The 18,635-nt window shown below is 38.8% G+C and overlaps 1 protein-coding gene across 2 annotated transcripts in view; it reads left to right on the plus strand.

Moving 5' to 3' along the window:
- Nucleotides 1–18,635, plus strand: part of RASGRF2 (Ras protein specific guanine nucleotide releasing factor 2) — a 241,504-nt gene that overhangs the window by 118,700 nt on the left and 104,169 nt on the right. For both annotated transcript variants that reach the window (XM_047873891.1, XM_047873892.1), the window contains exons 11-15: nucleotides 288–354; nucleotides 1,133–1,269; nucleotides 10,042–10,124; nucleotides 15,339–15,587; nucleotides 16,213–16,601. In XM_047873891.1, coding sequence (XP_047729847.1) covers nucleotides 288–354; nucleotides 1,133–1,269; nucleotides 10,042–10,124; nucleotides 15,339–15,587; nucleotides 16,213–16,601 — 925 coding nt within the window. The remainder of the gene's footprint in view (nucleotides 1–287; nucleotides 355–1,132; nucleotides 1,270–10,041; nucleotides 10,125–15,338; nucleotides 15,588–16,212; nucleotides 16,602–18,635) is intronic.

An 18,635-nucleotide genomic window follows, 5' to 3' on the forward strand; every position in this document is an offset into this window, starting at 1 on the left:
TAGCTGCATTCACTCTCTCAAGGTGCCATCTAGTCTCCTGTAGGCTGACTTGCTAAATTTATAAACATTGGGAGTGAGAGGCAGTTGGTGCAGAAGAATCATGAAATTCAATGTGTTTAATTACTTTTGCACAGCTAACTGTAGTTTTGGAATCTATGAAAAATTATTTGTGATGCAGAATTGCTATGCTTTCTTCTGTGACAATTTGAATATAAGGTTTATGTATCTGAGCTTCCCAACTTATGCAAGACTGTCAGCCTCTTAATAAAAAATTGGTTTGTTTCCAGACAGGTGGGGTTCTCTCTCTAATAGAATGTACTTTGATTGAGGAGCCCGATGCAAGTGATGATGACTGTAAGTCACATTCTATCTCTTAGACTTATGGTAGAATAAAAGGGTCTTACAGTTTTTATTTACTTATAGCTAAGGCGAGCTGCTTAAGGAGGCAGGAGAGATGCTGAGAATAAACTCCCTGAAGTCGTTTATATATGAAAAGTTCTTTTTTTTTTTTAATTTTTTTTTTCAACGTTTATTTTTGGGACAGAGAGAGACAGAGCATGAACGGGGGAGGGGCAGAGAGAGAGGGAGACACAGAATCGGAAACAGGCTCCAGGCTCCGAGCCATCAGCCCAGAGCCTGACGCGGGGCTCGAACTCCCGGACCGCGAGATCGTGACCTGGCTGAAGTCGGATGCTCAACCGACTGCGCCACCCAGGCGCCCCAATATATGAAAAGTTCTGTTGAATCATTTAACCTGTGAGCTTCGTTAAAACCATCTTTGGGAATTCATGTTTTATTGAATTTGTCTCACGATAGTGACTTTTCAGTGGAAGGCAGAAAAGGAATTAAATTAGAGAGTTGTTGGAATTCTGTAGATTATGGAAATTTCAAAAAAAGAAAAGAGGAAATGAGTAGAAGGCAGAGATCCTAGTCCTGAGTAACCTGCTGACCTCAGCTTTTTTGTCTACTTATGAGCTTAGTAAAGGCTTCCCCTTGCCTAAGAAGTGCCATGTTGCTGAAATAAGATTCTGGACTTCAACGGACATCCATCGTATTACCAGAAGTCTGTGAAAGTAGCTATCACACATATTTTTATATTCACATCTAATTGGTTGGTTTGCATGTGTTGAAGCCAAAGGTTCTGGACAAGTGTTTGGACATCTAGATTTTAAAATAGTAGTGGAGCCTCCTGATGCTGCCCCATTCACTGTAGTCCTGTTGGCACCTTCACGTCAGGAGAAAGCTGCCTGGACGAGTGACATAAGTCAGGTAAGCGAGTGGCGTTTGCCATAAATTGTGATTTTGTTTGTTTGTGTATGTGTGTGTTTATCTCACACCATAAATTTTGGGGGAAGGCTTTTAGTTATTTTATTTTTGTTAAAAAAATACATCTAGTTGCTGTGGACACTGCCATCACCACTGTGTACCTTGCTAGCTGGGATCATTTGTTGTTGTTTGTCTTTCTTTATAAGGCTAAAATTTACCTGAAGTGTGGTACTTGCATTTTAGTTCCTAGGCATTCTTGTACAGCCTGTGAATGTAATCACGTGTATTGAACGGTGTTAAAATTGCCCTGTTAGTAGTAAATTCTCCAGCGACCTCCACTAGCTTATCTTTTGCTTATTTGTTTCTGAGGTAGGAGAATTGTGAGAGATGCAAAAACAGCTAACAAGGGCTCTGATGAGAAATCACAAATTAAAGAATCACATCAAAGAAGAGAAACTGTCTATAGTATGAAATATGCAAATGAGCTTTCCTGTATTTTATATTGAAAAAACTAGGAAACAGATTTGCTTACTTTTCCTTGATCCACAATGCCCAGTTAAGGGATTCCTGCATTTATTCAGAAATTGGAAATATATCAAAACTAGTCGTGATTGGGCTTGTACATTCCTAAATACAAGCTCCACATGATGTTTACTCCATTAGCCAATTTGGAGACAAATGTTCATGTAAGGATAATATTAACAGAAGACTTGGTAATTATCTTCTAAGTTGTTAACCTAAGGAAGACTGGGGCAAATGGAAAAAGCATATACTATAGATTCAATTGCCTTCTATTTTTCTTTTTTTTAGAGGTTTATTTATTTATTTGGAGAGAGAGAGAGAGAGAGAGAGAGAGACAGAGCACACGAGCAGGGGGCGGGGGGGGGGGGAGAGAATCCCAGCAGTCTCTGCACTGCCAGCGCAGAGCCCAATGTGGGGCTTGAACCTACAAACTGTGAGATCGTGACCTGAGCTGAAATCAAGAGATCGACACTTAACTGACTGAACCACCCAGGCGCCCCACCTTATCCTTTTCTGAAGAGCTCATAGTAGTTTGTATATAAAACTTAGGTAAAAATTTGAGCTATGTCTTAGTTCTTCAGATACTTAATTTTTTCTGAGTGACTGAAAACTGAGGGAAAACAGACAAGGGAAGGAAAAAATAATTATTTTGCTATGTCAAAGAGCTTTTTACAGACTTAATCTAATTTGATCTTTATACTAGTATTCGGAAGGTAAACAGAAATATCAGTTCCATTTCACAGGTGAGAAATCTAAGGTTTGGAAGGCTAAGTATTTGTCCAAAGTTACACAACTGTTTTGAGTCTTAAGTCATATCTAATCCATGTCTTTTATTGGCATTCTAAACAAACTCGACAAGAGTGCTAGATTTTTACTTATATATCCCCAGGACTCCTTTGATGGTGAATAAATAGCTTGAAGTGAAGGTGCTTCTTTTATGGGCAAAAAAGGAATGAAAACATGGGCTCTTCTATATTTGCATAATTATATCCTTGTGATTTATTAATACTTTCATTAGCTCTGTGCCGTATGAATTAATACTTTAGACTCTGTAATGCATCTCTTACCTAATGAAATTCTGAATCATTCACTGATTCTATGACTATTTCTGCCAGGTATCTTGTAGTTATCAGAGATATGGTGATGGTCTCTGGTCTCATTGAGATAGGCAGGCCAGTAGGGAAGGAAGAAAGGAAAAGTGGACAGCTTAATGCAACACAGTTTTATAGGTGTTGGGAAGCCAAGATGAGTAGGAAGACTGGAGAGAATATGAGGAGGCAAAGGTTTTTTTCTAGCTGCTTCTAGCTTCTACCTTATGATGGAACTGAGGCTCCTAAGGTACAAAATTGATAAAAGCTCTAAATAACCTTACTTAGCATGCCTGGTGAGGCATTGCTAAAGAAAGAAAGACCCTTGAGTGCATGGATGATCCTATGATTGTTTTTTTTTAAAGAAAGGATACAATGCTTTGCCATAAGCATCCAAGTGAGTCTTTCTATTAAACTACATCTTGAGGCAGAAGTACACAACTTGTTCATATTTTTCCAAGTCTCTATGGCTAATATGTTAAGTCCTACTAGATGGTATCTATAAGTGAATTGGAGAATAAAGCTAACGGAAAGTTATATCTTTTTGAGTGACAATGATATAATTCATGAAATTACTATGTTTAATGGAACCTGTTGTTGTATGACTTTAACTCTCCCTGTGGGAGAGTCTGTATGTATTCAGCAAATATATTTTTGCAGTGATACTATATGCCAGGCACTGCTTAGGCACCTGTGATACGTCATGAACAAAAGAGACAACAACAATAAAAATTCACTGACCTTATGTAGCTTACATTCTAGTGTGAGGAAGACTGAAAATAAACAATAAATGTACTAAATAAGTACATACTGTTTTATGTTAGAAGGTGATAGGACAGAGTAGGAAGGATTGCGTTACTCGGGGTAGGTGTGGGTCAGTACAGTTTTAAAATGGTGGTCACCTCAGGCTGCAGGAGACATCTAAACAACGACTGTAGCAGGTGATGGAAATACCATTGTAAATATATGATAAAGGGGAAGTCATTTCAAACAGGGGGAAGAGCCACTGCAAAGACTCTAAAGTAGGAGGACACTGCATGTTTTGAAGAATAGCATGAAGTCAGTGTGGTTGAAATGGATTGTGCGAGAGGGACAACAGGAGAAGAGGAAGTCAGAGAGGTAACACAAGTCCAACCAGGGAAGGCCTCCTAAACCAATGAAAGGGCTTTAGCTTGGATTCTGAGTCCAATGAAAAGCTCTTAAAAGGTTTGATGAAGGAATTCCATCATCTGACTTCAGTTTTAAAAGGATCTCTTTACCTGCTGTTTTACCTGCATAGACTGGGAGCAGAGGGCAAGAGTGGAAGTGGGGAGCTGAACGAGAAGGCTACTGTGATAATCCAGGTGAGAAGTCTTGAAGGCTCAGACCAATGGTAGGAATGGAGTTGGAGATAAAGGTTTTGATTCTGGGCTCATTTTTAAGGTCAAACCAACAGGGTTTTATTATGGCTTATATTTGGGGTGTGAGAGAGAAAGAAGATTTAAGGATGTCTTCAGAGTTTTTGGCCTGAGCAATGGGAAGAATGGAGCTGTCATTAACAGGATGGGAAAATCTTCTGGGACAGGGAGATTTTGTGGTGAATTATCAGAAGCTTACTCTGGATATGTTCAGTTTCAGAAGGCTGGTAGACATTTGCATGGAGTTGTTAAGTAAGCAGCAGTCCAGCGTTTAGGAGAGAGGTCTGGGTGGGAGAGTCTGTCTCAGTTAGGTGGTATTTAAGTCTGTGAGAGTATTGAGACCACCCAGAGAGTAAGTACAGATAGAAATGAGAAAAAGGCCAGGACTGACTGAGGAGTCATGGAGAACAGCAAGAGGACTGAGAAGGTTCCACTAGTGTAGTAGGACAGCCAAGAGTGTGTGGTGTCCTGGAAGTCAAGTGAGGAAAGTGTACCAAGGAGGGAGTGGTCACGTGTCAACTGCTATTAAAGGCTGAGTAGAACGGCGAACGCTCTGAGATACTTAGTGATTTTGTCGATGCAAGGTTTGATTGGTGGATGGTAGGGACAGAGTGCTCCACTGTTGATTGAGCCTAGGTTGCTGCCAAGCAGCACATCTCAACTGGCTTTCTTCTCTGCTTGAAGCAATTTCATTTTATGGAGGAAATTATGTGCTACACATACATTGATGCTATTTGTCAGTCTCCCAATATGTCTCTGGACAGATTCATTATTAATAAGACGAGCCCACTGAAAGCTTGAAAATGTACTATTTAATATTTTATTATGTATATGTAAAAATATGGACATAAAAAGGAACTAAAAATATTCTCAATACTCAGCACATTAAATTAATGTTTATCAAAGTATTTCCACAGATAACTATAGTAGAGTTGCCTGAGGGTTTTTGTAAACTTGCAGATTCCTGAGTCTACATTCCAGGCCCTCCCCCACCCTTCCCTGGGTTAACAACTCCACAGATCACTTTTGCACAATTAAATGAAAAAGCTCCACCCTGAAAATTAATGGTTTCCATCTCTAAACCCCCTAGAATCCTGTCATACAGAAATAATTTTACAGTTTGGCTCTCAGTGTATGTATATACATAATTTTCACATTTTACCTCATTTACATCTTTATTCCTGCAGATTCTTCATATTGGTGTCTTCTAATAGCCACACACACACACACACACACACACACACACACACACACACACTACCACATTAACATACCATTTTTCCAGCTTTTCCTAAATAAATGGATATATCCCAGATTTTAGCATTAATATGTGATGTCATGCTAAACATTGTTTTATAGGGAGTTTCTTCCCCTATCAAAGTCCTTGTTGGCATATCTTCCCCACAGAGGGTAAGGTTGGTACAAAGGGTCTGATCACTTCCGTGATTTCATGATTCATGACTTGACAGGTTGCCAAAATGCATCATCTCACTACATCATTGGCAAGATACCAGTGTAACTTTTTTCTAAGTTCTGTGCCAAGGTTGAGTTTTATCATATTTATCACATCTTCCTATTTAATGGAAAAGTGGTATGATTCTCTAGTGGTTTTAATTTACATTTCTATATTTATCAATGAGATTAACATTTTCTGCCATTTCTGTCTCTTGTCTGTTTATGCCAAATAGACATTTATTCATTGGAGCTATCCTTACAGACTAGGGAAATAAACATCTTTCAATTCAAATTTTGAATATGTTCCCCATTATTTTGTCATTTTATTTTTGTCACTTTTTATTTTGTGGATCTTAATTTTTTCATGACTTGATTTAAAGCCACATTGCTAAGCTATTATACCATGTTATGCTAATCACATGTAGCTCTTATTTAAGATAATAAAGTAGTTCCTGAGTATTGATACATTCCCAGTTTCACATAAAGAACTCTTTACAAAAATTAAGACTATTGATTTTGCCAGGCCTCTTTTTCTGAAGCTGTAATTTTTAGAAGTAACAATTGCTTGAATGATTAATTACACCTTTAGTTACACCAGTAAGCCCATAATTAACTGTTGGCACCTCCAACAAAATGAACAAATGGCTAATGGTCTTGACCAATAATTCTTTTCCTTTTCATCTATTTATAGGGAAAAATTTGAGGCTGAGGATTTGACCATTCATTTCAATATAGTGCATTCATTTATGCTTGTCTTCCTGTCATGCATAATGGTATATTAAACAGATTTGTCTATAATTATGGGTATTAACTAAAATGCAGAATTAAAATCCACCTCTGAGCTTGGTTTGGGCAGATGTGTCAAAATGCATACCTTGTGTAGACAAATCCGTAGCACTTTCACATGCTTTCTCCCTTAAAATAGCTTCTCTGGAATCAATAGGGAATTTTTTACTTCAACATAAAAAGGTGAATTAAAAGAGAAAAATTGAATCTAACCTTTCTTCTCAGAAGAAAAAAGCATGGTGACACAGTAGACTACTGACCTTTGAGCAGGTATTGGCTTAAGCAACATCCTCAAAAGACCTTGCTGGAGAAGTCATTTTCAACAATTGTCCAGGGACCAGTTGCATCAAAACTACCTGGGGCTATTGTGAACATAAAAGTTACTCTATTAACCCTATTAATTTCAAGGTTTACTGTAATTCATGTAAATTTGATACATCCTTAAAGATATGTGACACCTTGCTTATCACGATTCTTCTTGAATGAGTGAAGTATATTCATTTTCCCAGGGCTCAAGTCACTTTTCCCCAGCACAATTAAAAGACAGGCTTATATGGTCATGAATAATACCATGCCTTCCAATATAAACATATTCATACACATACTCATATTTATAAATTCTATTATAGTCTTAACTTTTTATGGAAGAGAACCTGTTCTTCAGTGCAGCATTATTGAAAGTCCCAAATGCAAGCAAGATAAAGACAGGATACTCTCGTTGAAATAGAGCTGGTGGACCCAGAGCCCCTGAGAGTTCTGTTTGTTCACACTCATGTTGTCACTGCACCCTGTCTATGGAGCCTCTAGGAAATGAGGATTTTTATTACATGGTCTTTTGAGTTGCGGTTCAGACTACATGTATGTTTTGTTCTCCTGAAACTTGAGTGTAAGTGAAATTTTCCTTTTTTTCTATTGAAAATAATTGTAATGCCTCACACAGTAAATCAGAAAGATTTATGAATGAGGTATGACACTGGATAATGAGATGGTCAAAAGTTATCACATAAATCTCTTTTGGATCTAAAATATTTATCTCAGGTTCCAATTCTGACTGTGTGGAGGACTGAGCTGATTTAGATCCTCTCTAGATATAAAAACAGAAGTGCTTAACATATAAAATCAGAATAAAAGGGCACCTGGCCGGCTCAGTCAGTAGAGTGTTCAGCTCTTGACTTGGCGTTGTGAGTTCAAGCTACATGGGTTGAGAGATTACTTAAATAAATAAATAAATCTTTAAAATCAGTATAAAAGAAAAAAGTTAATACATTGGTTATATTTACAGGAATAAAAGGTAATCTCTGGTTATCAGAAATACCAAAGAAACTTAAAATTAGAGTAGAAAGCTTATTAGCTGAAGACATAGAGGCCTGAGAATTTTAGACTGAGTATTGGTCTCAAGCCCAAGGAGTTTTAACTAAAGAGAATGAGAGGCAGCCTTGGGCCCCTTAAAGGAATTAAGCTCCCTGTTTAAAGCCTAGATTTTGGAAGAGTATCACAACTGTGAAATAAGAACTCAAAACCTCTTCCTGTTAGCCCAAAAAATAATTAAGGAAGTTTGTCTTTGTTTTGGGTTCTGAGTTTAAAAAAAATCTCCTTTGAAAAAAAATGAGTGTGTTTCCAGCCTATAGATTTGAAATTTAAATGTATCGTATTCACATGGTATGAAAAATCCAAACTGAGGAATTAATGTAAAAGCGGTTTTTGAGACTCTTGAAATCCTAAGACTTCTTGGTAGAAGCATACACAAAGTTACTCCGTTAGCAACACTTCTACAATTCAGGGCTCATTACAGTGTGCTCAAAATCAGAAATCACAAGTCTTGTGAGTAAATTATCTATTTTGAGAGAGTCAGAAGCACAGTGAATGATAGAATTAACACTGCTGGTGACAACTTGGAAAAGACTGTAAAATAAGAATGTTTAAAATATAATAAAGCCAGAAAGAAAGAAAGAGAGAGAGAGGGAGGGAGGGAGGAAGGAAGGATGAGAGAACAAGAGAAAGAAAGAAAGAAAGAAAGAAAGAAAGAGAAAGGGAAGAAAGAAAGGGAGGAAGGAAGGAAGGAAGGAAGGAAGGAAGGAAAGAAAGAAAAAGATTACTATGTAAAACGGACCAGGTTGATCTGTCAAAGAACCAAACAGAAAATTTTTTTTTTTAACGTTTATTTATTTTTGAGACAGAGAGAGACAGAGCATGATCGGGGGAGGGTCAGAGAGAGAGGGAGACACAGAATCTGAAACAGGCTCCAGGCTCTGAGCTGTCAGCACAGAGCCTGATGCGGGGCTCGAACTCACAGACCGTGAGATCATGACCTGAGCCGAAGTCGGACGCTTAACTGACCAAGCCACCCAGGCGCCCCGAAACAGAAAAATTTAAACATGGAAAATATAATCCTAAATCATCCTAAAGCTGTTGTTTGTGTAACTGTGCCGTTTGCTTAGAATGTTAAAGGAAACTGAAGTAACATTGTTCATTTTCCACAGTTTTCATCAAACACCATCTCTGTCCTCTTGTTTCCTGTGTTGGTTACCCAAGCGGCAGCCTCACTGTGCTTTAGAGATATTAAAAATGAAAAGAAGGCCAGTAGGGTAAAGGATCACTTACCTCACCTCTCCCCTCCCTGTCTGTGTGTGAGCCCTGTCCTCCAAAAGCACTCTTTCCCATCCCCTCCCCCACAATACCAATCAACATCTTCACGCCATTTAACTACAATCATAAATCACTATATGGTAACCTAGTAACTAGAAATATTTTCTGATTTTAAAAATTGCTTAAATCTTTTTTCATTTTCTATTTTGTTCAAAAGGAATATGTGTAATTCAAAATAAATCCTTCTCTAACCCTTCTCTAATTGCAAAGGGAAATTTTAAGTTGATAAGGCGTAAGTAAACAAGACAGAGGAAATTAACAAAATTTCCTGAGTTTTCCTCCTGGAAAGAAAAGAGTAAAAGATAAACAGGGCTTTATGCATTCCAGAGCGGGAGAAATTACACAACGCATCCTCATCAAATCAACATGGTGCCAATAGAAACTGCTAGAGACACTAGTAAAATGGGGGAATTTGTTGGCAAAAAAACCACCTGAGAAGCAGGCACAGAGCTTGCTAGTGAGACAGAAGGTGAATTTCATGCAAGAAAGCCATTATTTTTACTCAGCCTGCCCCAGACCACCCTCGGGCAGAGAATGAATATCGCAGAGGCTGTTACTGTCGGAAGGTACAGACCTCTCAACTAGTACAGCTACTGACAGAGAATAGTGATGATGTGACATCATGGCCAGTGTCCTTAGGAAATACATTCCAGGAAAAAAAAAAGCCCCTATCTCTATCCTCAGGTATTTGCCAAGTGCACAGTTCTGGTAACTGGGTATTGAATCTGCTCATCAGTGTACAGTGTTTACCTGTTGCTGTGTGTGTGCGCACAGATGAAATAGGAAACTAAATTGTTTTCATGGCTATAAACAGTTTGGAGAATATATGCTCTGCCTAGGTTTTCATGTGGGTTGTAATTGTTTATTTTTTAATTTCACAGTGTGTGGACAATATACGGTGTAATGGTTTAATGACTATAGTATTTGAAGAGAATTCCAAAGTTACTGTGCCACATATGATTAAGTAAGTGTGATAATCCTTTCCCTTACATTTTAATCAAGATCAAATTGGTAGAGAACATAAAGCCCTGCAAAAATATTGCTTCCATAGGATTCTGCTACATTTTGTGAATATGTTTCTTGGCAGTAATGCAATAATTCATGATATGCTATTATAAATAATATGACTATCAAAATGGGTTTTCAAATTCATAGTTTATTGATTCATAGCATAGAAAAATGTTTTTTATACTGTTACATATGCTTTCATTCAGGAAAAAAACCTATTGAGGTTTTCAAGCACAATATAAAAAGTTGTGACAGCCAGATGTATCCAAGGGTCAGAGGCCGGATCAAAGTATGGCAGATCCTTTTGGCATCTTCCCAGCTGGGTATGAATCATATTACTCAGATTTGATTGTGGAGATATGTTTAGATTCCAAAGACACTTGACATGAATCAACTGGCCTTTCCATGGTACCATCTGCCTGTTCCTTCTATGTGGATTTGCCCAGGGCTGTCATCATGCTATTTGGTTAACAAAATATATCCTATAATTTAAGGTGATCAATAGGGAAATGGTAGTTTAAAATGAGAAATTATATCACTGACTATGTGCCATTGTTCTCTGTATTAATGCTTTTGTCTCTACATACTTTTTTGTTTCCAAATTCAGAAATTGTTTCAGGAGTATTTTGAAGCTGACCAAATTGTTCCCTGTTCTCATTGTTTTGGTTGTTTGAGGTCCAAATTCCTGTTATATCTTTCAACAAAAGTTACATGAAACTAAGGAAATATTTGTGCTCTATGCATTTTTAATGTGGGTTTGTTTGTTTTTTATTAGGTCTTTGTCCTAAGGCAATAAATAACATTAATTTTCCTCTTCTAATAGGTAATAAGTGTAATTAGTACCATCCCCAGAGTACAACTTTTAGAACTTACCAATTATTTTATTAGATGAAGGCAGAGTACATTATACTAATGCCATAATTACTACAGAAAAATATAAATTATAAAAGAATGATAATATTTTAAATTACTGGTCAAATTTAGAAACATTTTAGGTAGGATCATTTTAAAGCTCTAGGGTGAAGATTCTTTAAGCGTTCAGTTTTATAAGGTTTTGATTTAGTATGGTTTCTTAAAACCATATTAGTTAAAAATGTGTGATGCTAAGATAGAAACAAAGGATGAAGTATTAAAAGGCCCAAATTGTGACTTAATTTTTATTTTTTATGACTTCTTTTAATATTTATTCATTTTTGAGAGAGAGAGAGAGAGGCAGAGAGAGGCAGACAGAGGATCTGAAGCTCTCTCTGTGTTCACAGAAGCAAGCCTGATACGGGGTTCAAACTCATGAGCCCCAAGATCAGGACCTGAGCCGAAGTTGGATGGCCAACCAGCTGAGTCACCCAGGAACCCCGTGATTTCATTTTTAAATTCACATCATGGGGTTAGAGTTATTTTAATTTTCTACCACAGGATTCTTATATTAATATTTCACAAAATAGTGTATGTTTCTTTTATCCATTTTTAAAAGTACTTTCTTGAAGGTTAGACAGCCATGAAAGTCCCACCTGCTTTAGAATGAGAATATGTAAGTTGGACACTGCAGCCAAGTCATAAGCTCCTAAAGCCCTAGAGCTACTTCACACGTGCTATACGTACAGTTTGTTGACTTTTGAAATGAATACAGATACAAACTTTAGTTTTGTGCCTGACTGGTTATGGCACAAACACATATTCTGTCCCCTGTGATGTCCGTTTGAGCTTGGTAGACGCATCCACAGAGTCACTCCATTAGCACCCATGTCCAACCTCATATGTATAACTACTTCACGCACAGACCAGGACTTCCCTGCTTTTGGGTGTACAGAGTGACACTTGAATGAGGAGGAACTGCTCTCCTGCTAGAACAGAAACCTGGATCTCGGGCTGTAAGGATTTTCTATTAGAATCACAGATGTTTTGATGACCATCTATACTATTCTAGATGTATTCCCAAGGCAGAGTAATGTCTCATCTATTTATTCCTTCCATTGAACCTGGTTCTCCTCAGTCAGAGGAAAGAGGATAATTTTGCAATCTCCGTTCCTTCTGATAGTTCCATCTGGGGCTCTGTTCTACCCTAAATTCTGTATTGGTGCCTCCCAAGTGCATACTATGAAAAAAAAAAAGACATTTTTTTGAGTTAAAAGAAAAACTATCTTAATTGTGTCTTGTTACTGACATGGCATCACTTTGCAGGCACCCACTTCCTTTTAAAACCTAAGTAATTATAATAGGTGATTTGGGTTTGGTGTCTCAAGATTGCATTTTTAAGTGTTTACCAAAATGGAGTTGTTATTATCACAGGAGGCTTAAGTAATGCATTATATCTTTCTTGAGAGTCCCTTAGGAAATAAACATTGTGTTCAGTGTAATAAAAGAAAATTAAATAATTTCATAATATTTAATTTATTTTCTTTTCTTAAAATGAAAATGTAATCATAATTTTGAAGGACAGTGGTATAATTAGTTTTATTTTAATTTTGTGTTGTCACAACATACTTTTTTCTCCCAGTGTTTTTGTTGCTGTTTTTAAGTAGGCTCTATTCCCAACATGAGGCTCTAACTCACGACCCTGAGATCAAGATTTGCAACGCTCTACTGACTGAGCCAGCCAGGTGCCCCATTTATTCCAGTGTTTTGAGTAAAGTAATTATGGTTAAAAGATGCAAAGCTCAAAACTAGTATTAGAATGCAAAATTATGACATTTATTGAGTGAAAATAGCCCTGTAAGTGGTGCTTTACATTTTAGGGTAGGGTAGGGTAGGGTAAGGCTTGCTTCCTTTTAATAATAGTTGACCTCACCTTTCTTAGAAAATAGAGATTTTTAGTGGGAAAACGGTAGGAGGAGGAGAAAGTGATTACCTTGATCAGCCATCTTCTGGACAGATTGACTTATTTAGTAAAGTTCTAAGGTCTTTTTACTAATGAGAAAATTAAGAACCATAAAAGTAAAGGTGATAAAGGATCACATAGTAAGTGGAAAAAAGAGCCCCACGCTATTTTCAAGAATCTCAAAAAAAGCACTTTTGTTTTTTCGAGATCAGCTATGTGGCTAAAACAAACAGACCACCCTTACTTCCTCAGCAGGGGTAAGCTGCTCATTTAAAATGCTCTTTCGAGCCTGCAAATGAAGTACTTTTGCATGCACCCAGCATTCGTTGGAGTGGGCAATTTCCAAAAGCAAGCTAAGAAAGTTATTGATTCCATTTTATTTGAAAGAAAATAAATATATAATTTAAAATCCCTCCAAGTGCTGAAGGGGCTAATTAAGGGCACTCACAACAAGCGAACTGATTCTCAGCAAGCACTTGCCTCACTGAACGTTCCTGGCCCTGCAGTATGTCCTTTAATCAAGTGGTGAAATCCAGGACTTCACCGATTCACTGATTGTCTGAGATGTGGCAGTGGTGGGAAACAAGGAGTTCTGGAAGGGAATGCGAGGGCTCTGGGCAGTCCTAGCAAAGGGGTGCATTTCTTTGAGCCCCACTTGGATTCAGCCTCTGCTTCCAAGCATGTCCTCTTACAAGCATGTCTTCTCTGTTGGCTTCTTTTGCCCTTTCTAACAAATGTGTACCACGGGCTGAGGGCTCTGAGCACAGCCAAGGATTGTGAGGGCTGCTGTGTGCATCTTCCCCCTGGTGTGTTCATCCACCTGGAGAGGCTGCTCAGGCATCCAGGAAATCTGGTAGGCTTAAAGAACAGCCAGATGGGAGGTTTTATAGAATAAGAAAAAAAAAATAAAAAGCAGAGCACTGCAGGGGGCAATGGTGGATACTGTTCATGGAGAATCTCTCCCATTACTTTTTTTTTTTTAATGAAGACACTTTTAACACTGCAAAATATTACAAAATAATGAAGACATAACGATTCACACAATTTATGGATCAAACTGTACTCGTAAAATGGATAGCCTTAAATGCATTAATAAGCCAGGAAGAATGAAATGAATTAAGCATTCAGTTCAAGAAGTTACAAAAAAAAAGAAAAGAAAAAATAAGCTGTTAAGAAAGTGTGGGAAGAAAATAATTAAGAACAGACACAAATACATTAAAATATAGAAAAACAGTAGAACTGGTCAAAAAGCCAGTTCTAAAGGGAAAAATACCTAATAATGTAATCTGTTGGTCAGTTTAGTTAAGAAAAATGGGGGGAAGCACAAATGCTCAAAATTAGAAGTGAGGAAAAAAATAACCACAGATATAGCAGTGTTATCTGTGTCTCCCTCCCCCCTTCTATCGGTTTGTGGGAAGAACGTCCCCCATGACTTAGTTTTCAGCACACTTCTGATATTCTGATTTAAGGGTATAAGCAATGCTCCTCCTATATAGGGCTTTTGGCTTCATTTCTCTAATAAAACTTGATTGAACTAGGGAGAAAGGTGAAAGCAGAATGTACCACCCCAAAACATGCTACTTGGGCATATTGACTGAGCTGTAGGCACTTGAAAAATAGCAAATGCAGGGAACTCTGACCTCTTTTTATTTGCGTAAAGACAGATCCTCCAAAAGGCACTCAATTGTCATAAATCCCCTCCCTGAGAATTTCATCAACCAGGGAGGATTGACTTTTATTATAGGGGAGGAGACAAGGAGTCAATATCACACCTAGATGAACTGTCCCCAACTATCCTACCTCCCATCTAGTCTCCTAAGGGCCCATTCATCTTTCCTAAAAATCATTTACTCTCCCCTAAGAGGCCTACACCATCTCTCCCCCCACCTCACCCCCCACCCTTTTCCCTATTAAGATGGTATTTAAACCTGAATTCTAAGCCACCTCTGGAGTTGCTCATTTTTTCCCGGTATCTCCCATGTGTACATGAGGTATGCATGTTAATAAACTTCTGTTTGTTTTTCTCTTGCTAACTTGTCTTTTATTACAAGCGGTTCAGCCAAGAACTCAGAAAGGTTGAGGAAAAAATATTTTTCTTCCCCTGCAGAAGCAGTCCACAGAGTGAAATGAGTTATTATTACCTTCTCCACAATTAATTCTGACCTTTCTAAATTATAATGGCATATTTGATGTTTTTATAGCCCTGCCTATGTAATAAGTCATGTCAACGTATTTTATCAACTACAACGGGAAGCCCACATACATATGTGTGTGTGTTTCCGAATACGGAAATACTCAGTGGCTGAGAGGAAGCCATGTCCTGGTTTTGTTCTTATGTTCCTGCTTTGTGTGTAGGTCTGATGCCCGTCTTCATAAAGATGACACCGACATTTGCTTTAGTAAAACACTCAACTCCTGCAAAGTGCCCCAGATCCGCTATGCCAGCGTGGAGCGCCTTCTGGAGCGGCTGACAGACTTGCGGTTTCTTAGTATTGATTTCCTCAATACCTTTCTGCACACCTATCGTATTTTCACTACGGCAGCTGTGGTGCTGGCGAAACTTTCCGACATATACAAGAGGCCTTTTACCTCCATCCCCGTCAGGTAGGCCCAGGATTTGCCTGTCCTGAAAGTTTGCCCCCTAGTCCCTGGATCTCCGTGCAGATGAGCAGTTGCTCTGTACAGCAGGATTGTCTTGCCTGGGAACTTACACACCCCACCTGTAGCAGGGGTGGGTGGAGGTCACAGAGAGTTCTCCAGGGACGAAGTTGAGAACCCTAAATTCCCTGTCATCTTTGCCGGCTCTGTGATTACTTGGAAGCTAACTCCATTGTTTTAGGCTTTCCTATTTTTTTAATTTTTTTTTTTAACAGTCGTGCTTTTCAAACTTTAACATGCATAAGAATCACCCAGGGGTCTTGTTAAACTGCAGGCTGTGAGTTAGCATGTCTAGAGCAGAGCCTGAGTTCTGCATTTCTAACAAGCTCCCCAGAGATACCAGTGCTACTAATCTTTGGACCACAGTTTGGTAGTAAGGGATTAGTCAAGGCCTAAAAAAGTGTCTGTCTTCCTTTGCCAAATGTGTGGTGTATACGTAGTGTTAAATGAAGACAACAGAAGTGCCATGATGTTGTGGCCTTTTAATGTAGAGAGTATGTTCTTAAATAACGTCAGGGGAATCATTTTCACTTGGCTACCATCTGTTAATAGCTTCTGCTCTTATTTTTAGGTCATTAGAATTGTTTTTTGCTACCAGCCAGAACAGTAGAGGTGAACATTTGGTAGATGGCAAATCCCCACGCCTGTGTCGCAAATTCTCTTCCCCACCACCACTGGCTGTGTCCAGGACGTCCTCCCCAGTGAGGGCCAGAAAGCTGTCCTTGACTTCTCCATTGAACTCAAGGATAGGAGCATTGGACCTGACCACCTGCTCAGCGTCCAGCAGCCCTACCACCACCCACAGCCCTGCTGCATCCCCACCGCCGCACACTGGTAAAGTACCGTTGGATCTTAGCAGAGGCCTTCCTTCTCCGGAACAAAGCCCGGGATCTGTAGAAGAGCATGTAGATAATCCCCGCGTGGATCTGTGTAACAAGCTAAAACGAAGTATTCAAAGAGGTATTATCCAGCTGCCACACCCCGTGTTTGCTGGCCACCTGCTCCCCCACCATTCCTTCTAGAACCCTAGATCCCTTTCTTTTTAGCCCTCCCACCTCCCTGTAGAAAGTAGAATGAATACAGTGGCTAGTTAGAAGAGAAATTCCTGTAAGTCACTCTAGCCTGTATGGAAAAGAGAGCAACTTAAGCTGTCCTGAGATCTTCTACAGTAAAAGGCTAATTATAGTCAGTTGTGTATGGAAGAACAACGTTATCTGAATGGTGTTATTGGAACATTCTTCATGGAATTTGATTAAGGCTGGTTGGATAAAGAGCCTAACATGATACTCTGTGTAGAGGTGAATGGTGGGCACTCTGTTCTTTGAGCTTGGGCCTTCCAGAGCCTTCTGCTCCAGTGTCTGCCTTGAATATCTGTACAGCTTCCAGCCTCCCCTGCTAAGGATGACCCAGCCTGGAAACATTAAGATGGCTTCTTTGGTTTAGTTATCAAGGCAGTGCTTCATATTACAATAGGGATATAGGGAGAGAAATAAAATATGAGACAGTGTTCACGGTCCATGACAGCCAAAATGTGTGTGTGTTTTTTTTTTAAGTGAATTAGATGATATGTTTTCCTGATTAAATTCTCTAATGATTTTCTATGGTACTTAGATTAAAGTACATTCTCCCTCACAAGGCCTCCAGATCCTATGAGACTTGGATCGTCTCTCTCTCCAACCCCTGTTCCTATAATGCTCCCTCATCTACTAGGATATAGTCACATGTATTTTCTTTTTGTGTCTCAGTAACACATCAACCATCTCTGCCTCAGGGACTTTGCACATGATTTTCCCTCTGCCTGGACAGTCTTTCTCCATGTAAGCTCCATAAGATCAGCAAGTTGTCTGTCTTGTTCATCTCTGTACTCTCAGTGCCTGGCTGGTAGTAAATTTTTGTTAAATGAATGAACCAAGCAAAACATTCAGTGAACTAAGAGTCCTGTGTTATGTCACCTTGTCTTCTGCAGCTTGGTACATGTAGGGGTCAGAGGAAGTGATCCTTGTTGCTTTTAGTGTTTCTGTGATGAAAATAAAAAAGGTTTCATAGCCAATTAGCAAATAGCTTTTTGTTTTCTGAATGATAACTTATTTCTTTACTGATAACATAAAAAAAAATGGGCATTTAATCTAAGATCACAAATTTCAAGGAGGATCACCCAGATGGAAGCATAAACCCTTGCTTTTCAACCAGCTTAAAGCTTCCAAGTACTTCTTAGCTCAGATAATTTAAAAATAAGCTTCCCGAGTGAAGTACTTAATGGAATTTTAACTGGATGGTTGTCATCATCAAAAGTAACACCCTCTTAAACAAGAAATTCTTTAAATTGACAAGTTAGCAACTAAGGAGGAGGAAAGAAGGAAGATAATTAAAAAGTCATTAGAACAACAAGCTTTGGTAGAATCATGATGGATTCTTCTCAGGAATAATGAGGCAGTGCATAAACTGACAAGTGCATCTGGGGTTTGATCCAGCCCCAGTGCTTGGGAACCTCTGTGGAGAGTGTGACTGAAGGAAATTTATCACAGACCTGGGCAGGGTGCCCTGGGAAGTACAGGAGTTTTCCAGAATATGGGAAGTTCTGTTCCTTCCTTTATTGGATTGCAGTAAATAGGAGAGGAGAAGTTTGGGGCTAAGTCTGGATTCTTGTGTTATTTTGAGTGAGGAGAGCTTTAGGAATAAGCATGTTAGTGTCAGACATTCATGGATCTGAGGTTGATCTAAATACGTGCCATTGTTCTAGAGGTCTTGAGTCAAGCTGCCCACTGCCTGCTGTGGTTAATCCTTCCAGTTTAACTTGTTGCCCACAGACTGTGACATTGTTCTCTGACTTCCCTATTCTGGTCTTCAGAGCCCAAGCCCAGGGTGTGTAGTGATGGTCCAGTGTCATACAAAACCTGTTTGCCCTACTGTCTAGGATGGAAGTGTGGTTACTGGTAGGAATTAGCAGTTTTTCCCCTGGATCAAGTTAGACTCAGGGAGACCAAGATAAATGAG

This window comes from Prionailurus viverrinus, chromosome A1 (genome assembly GCF_022837055.1).
Source record: "Prionailurus viverrinus isolate Anna chromosome A1, UM_Priviv_1.0, whole genome shotgun sequence".
Lineage (NCBI taxonomy): Eukaryota > Metazoa > Chordata > Mammalia > Carnivora > Felidae > Prionailurus > Prionailurus viverrinus.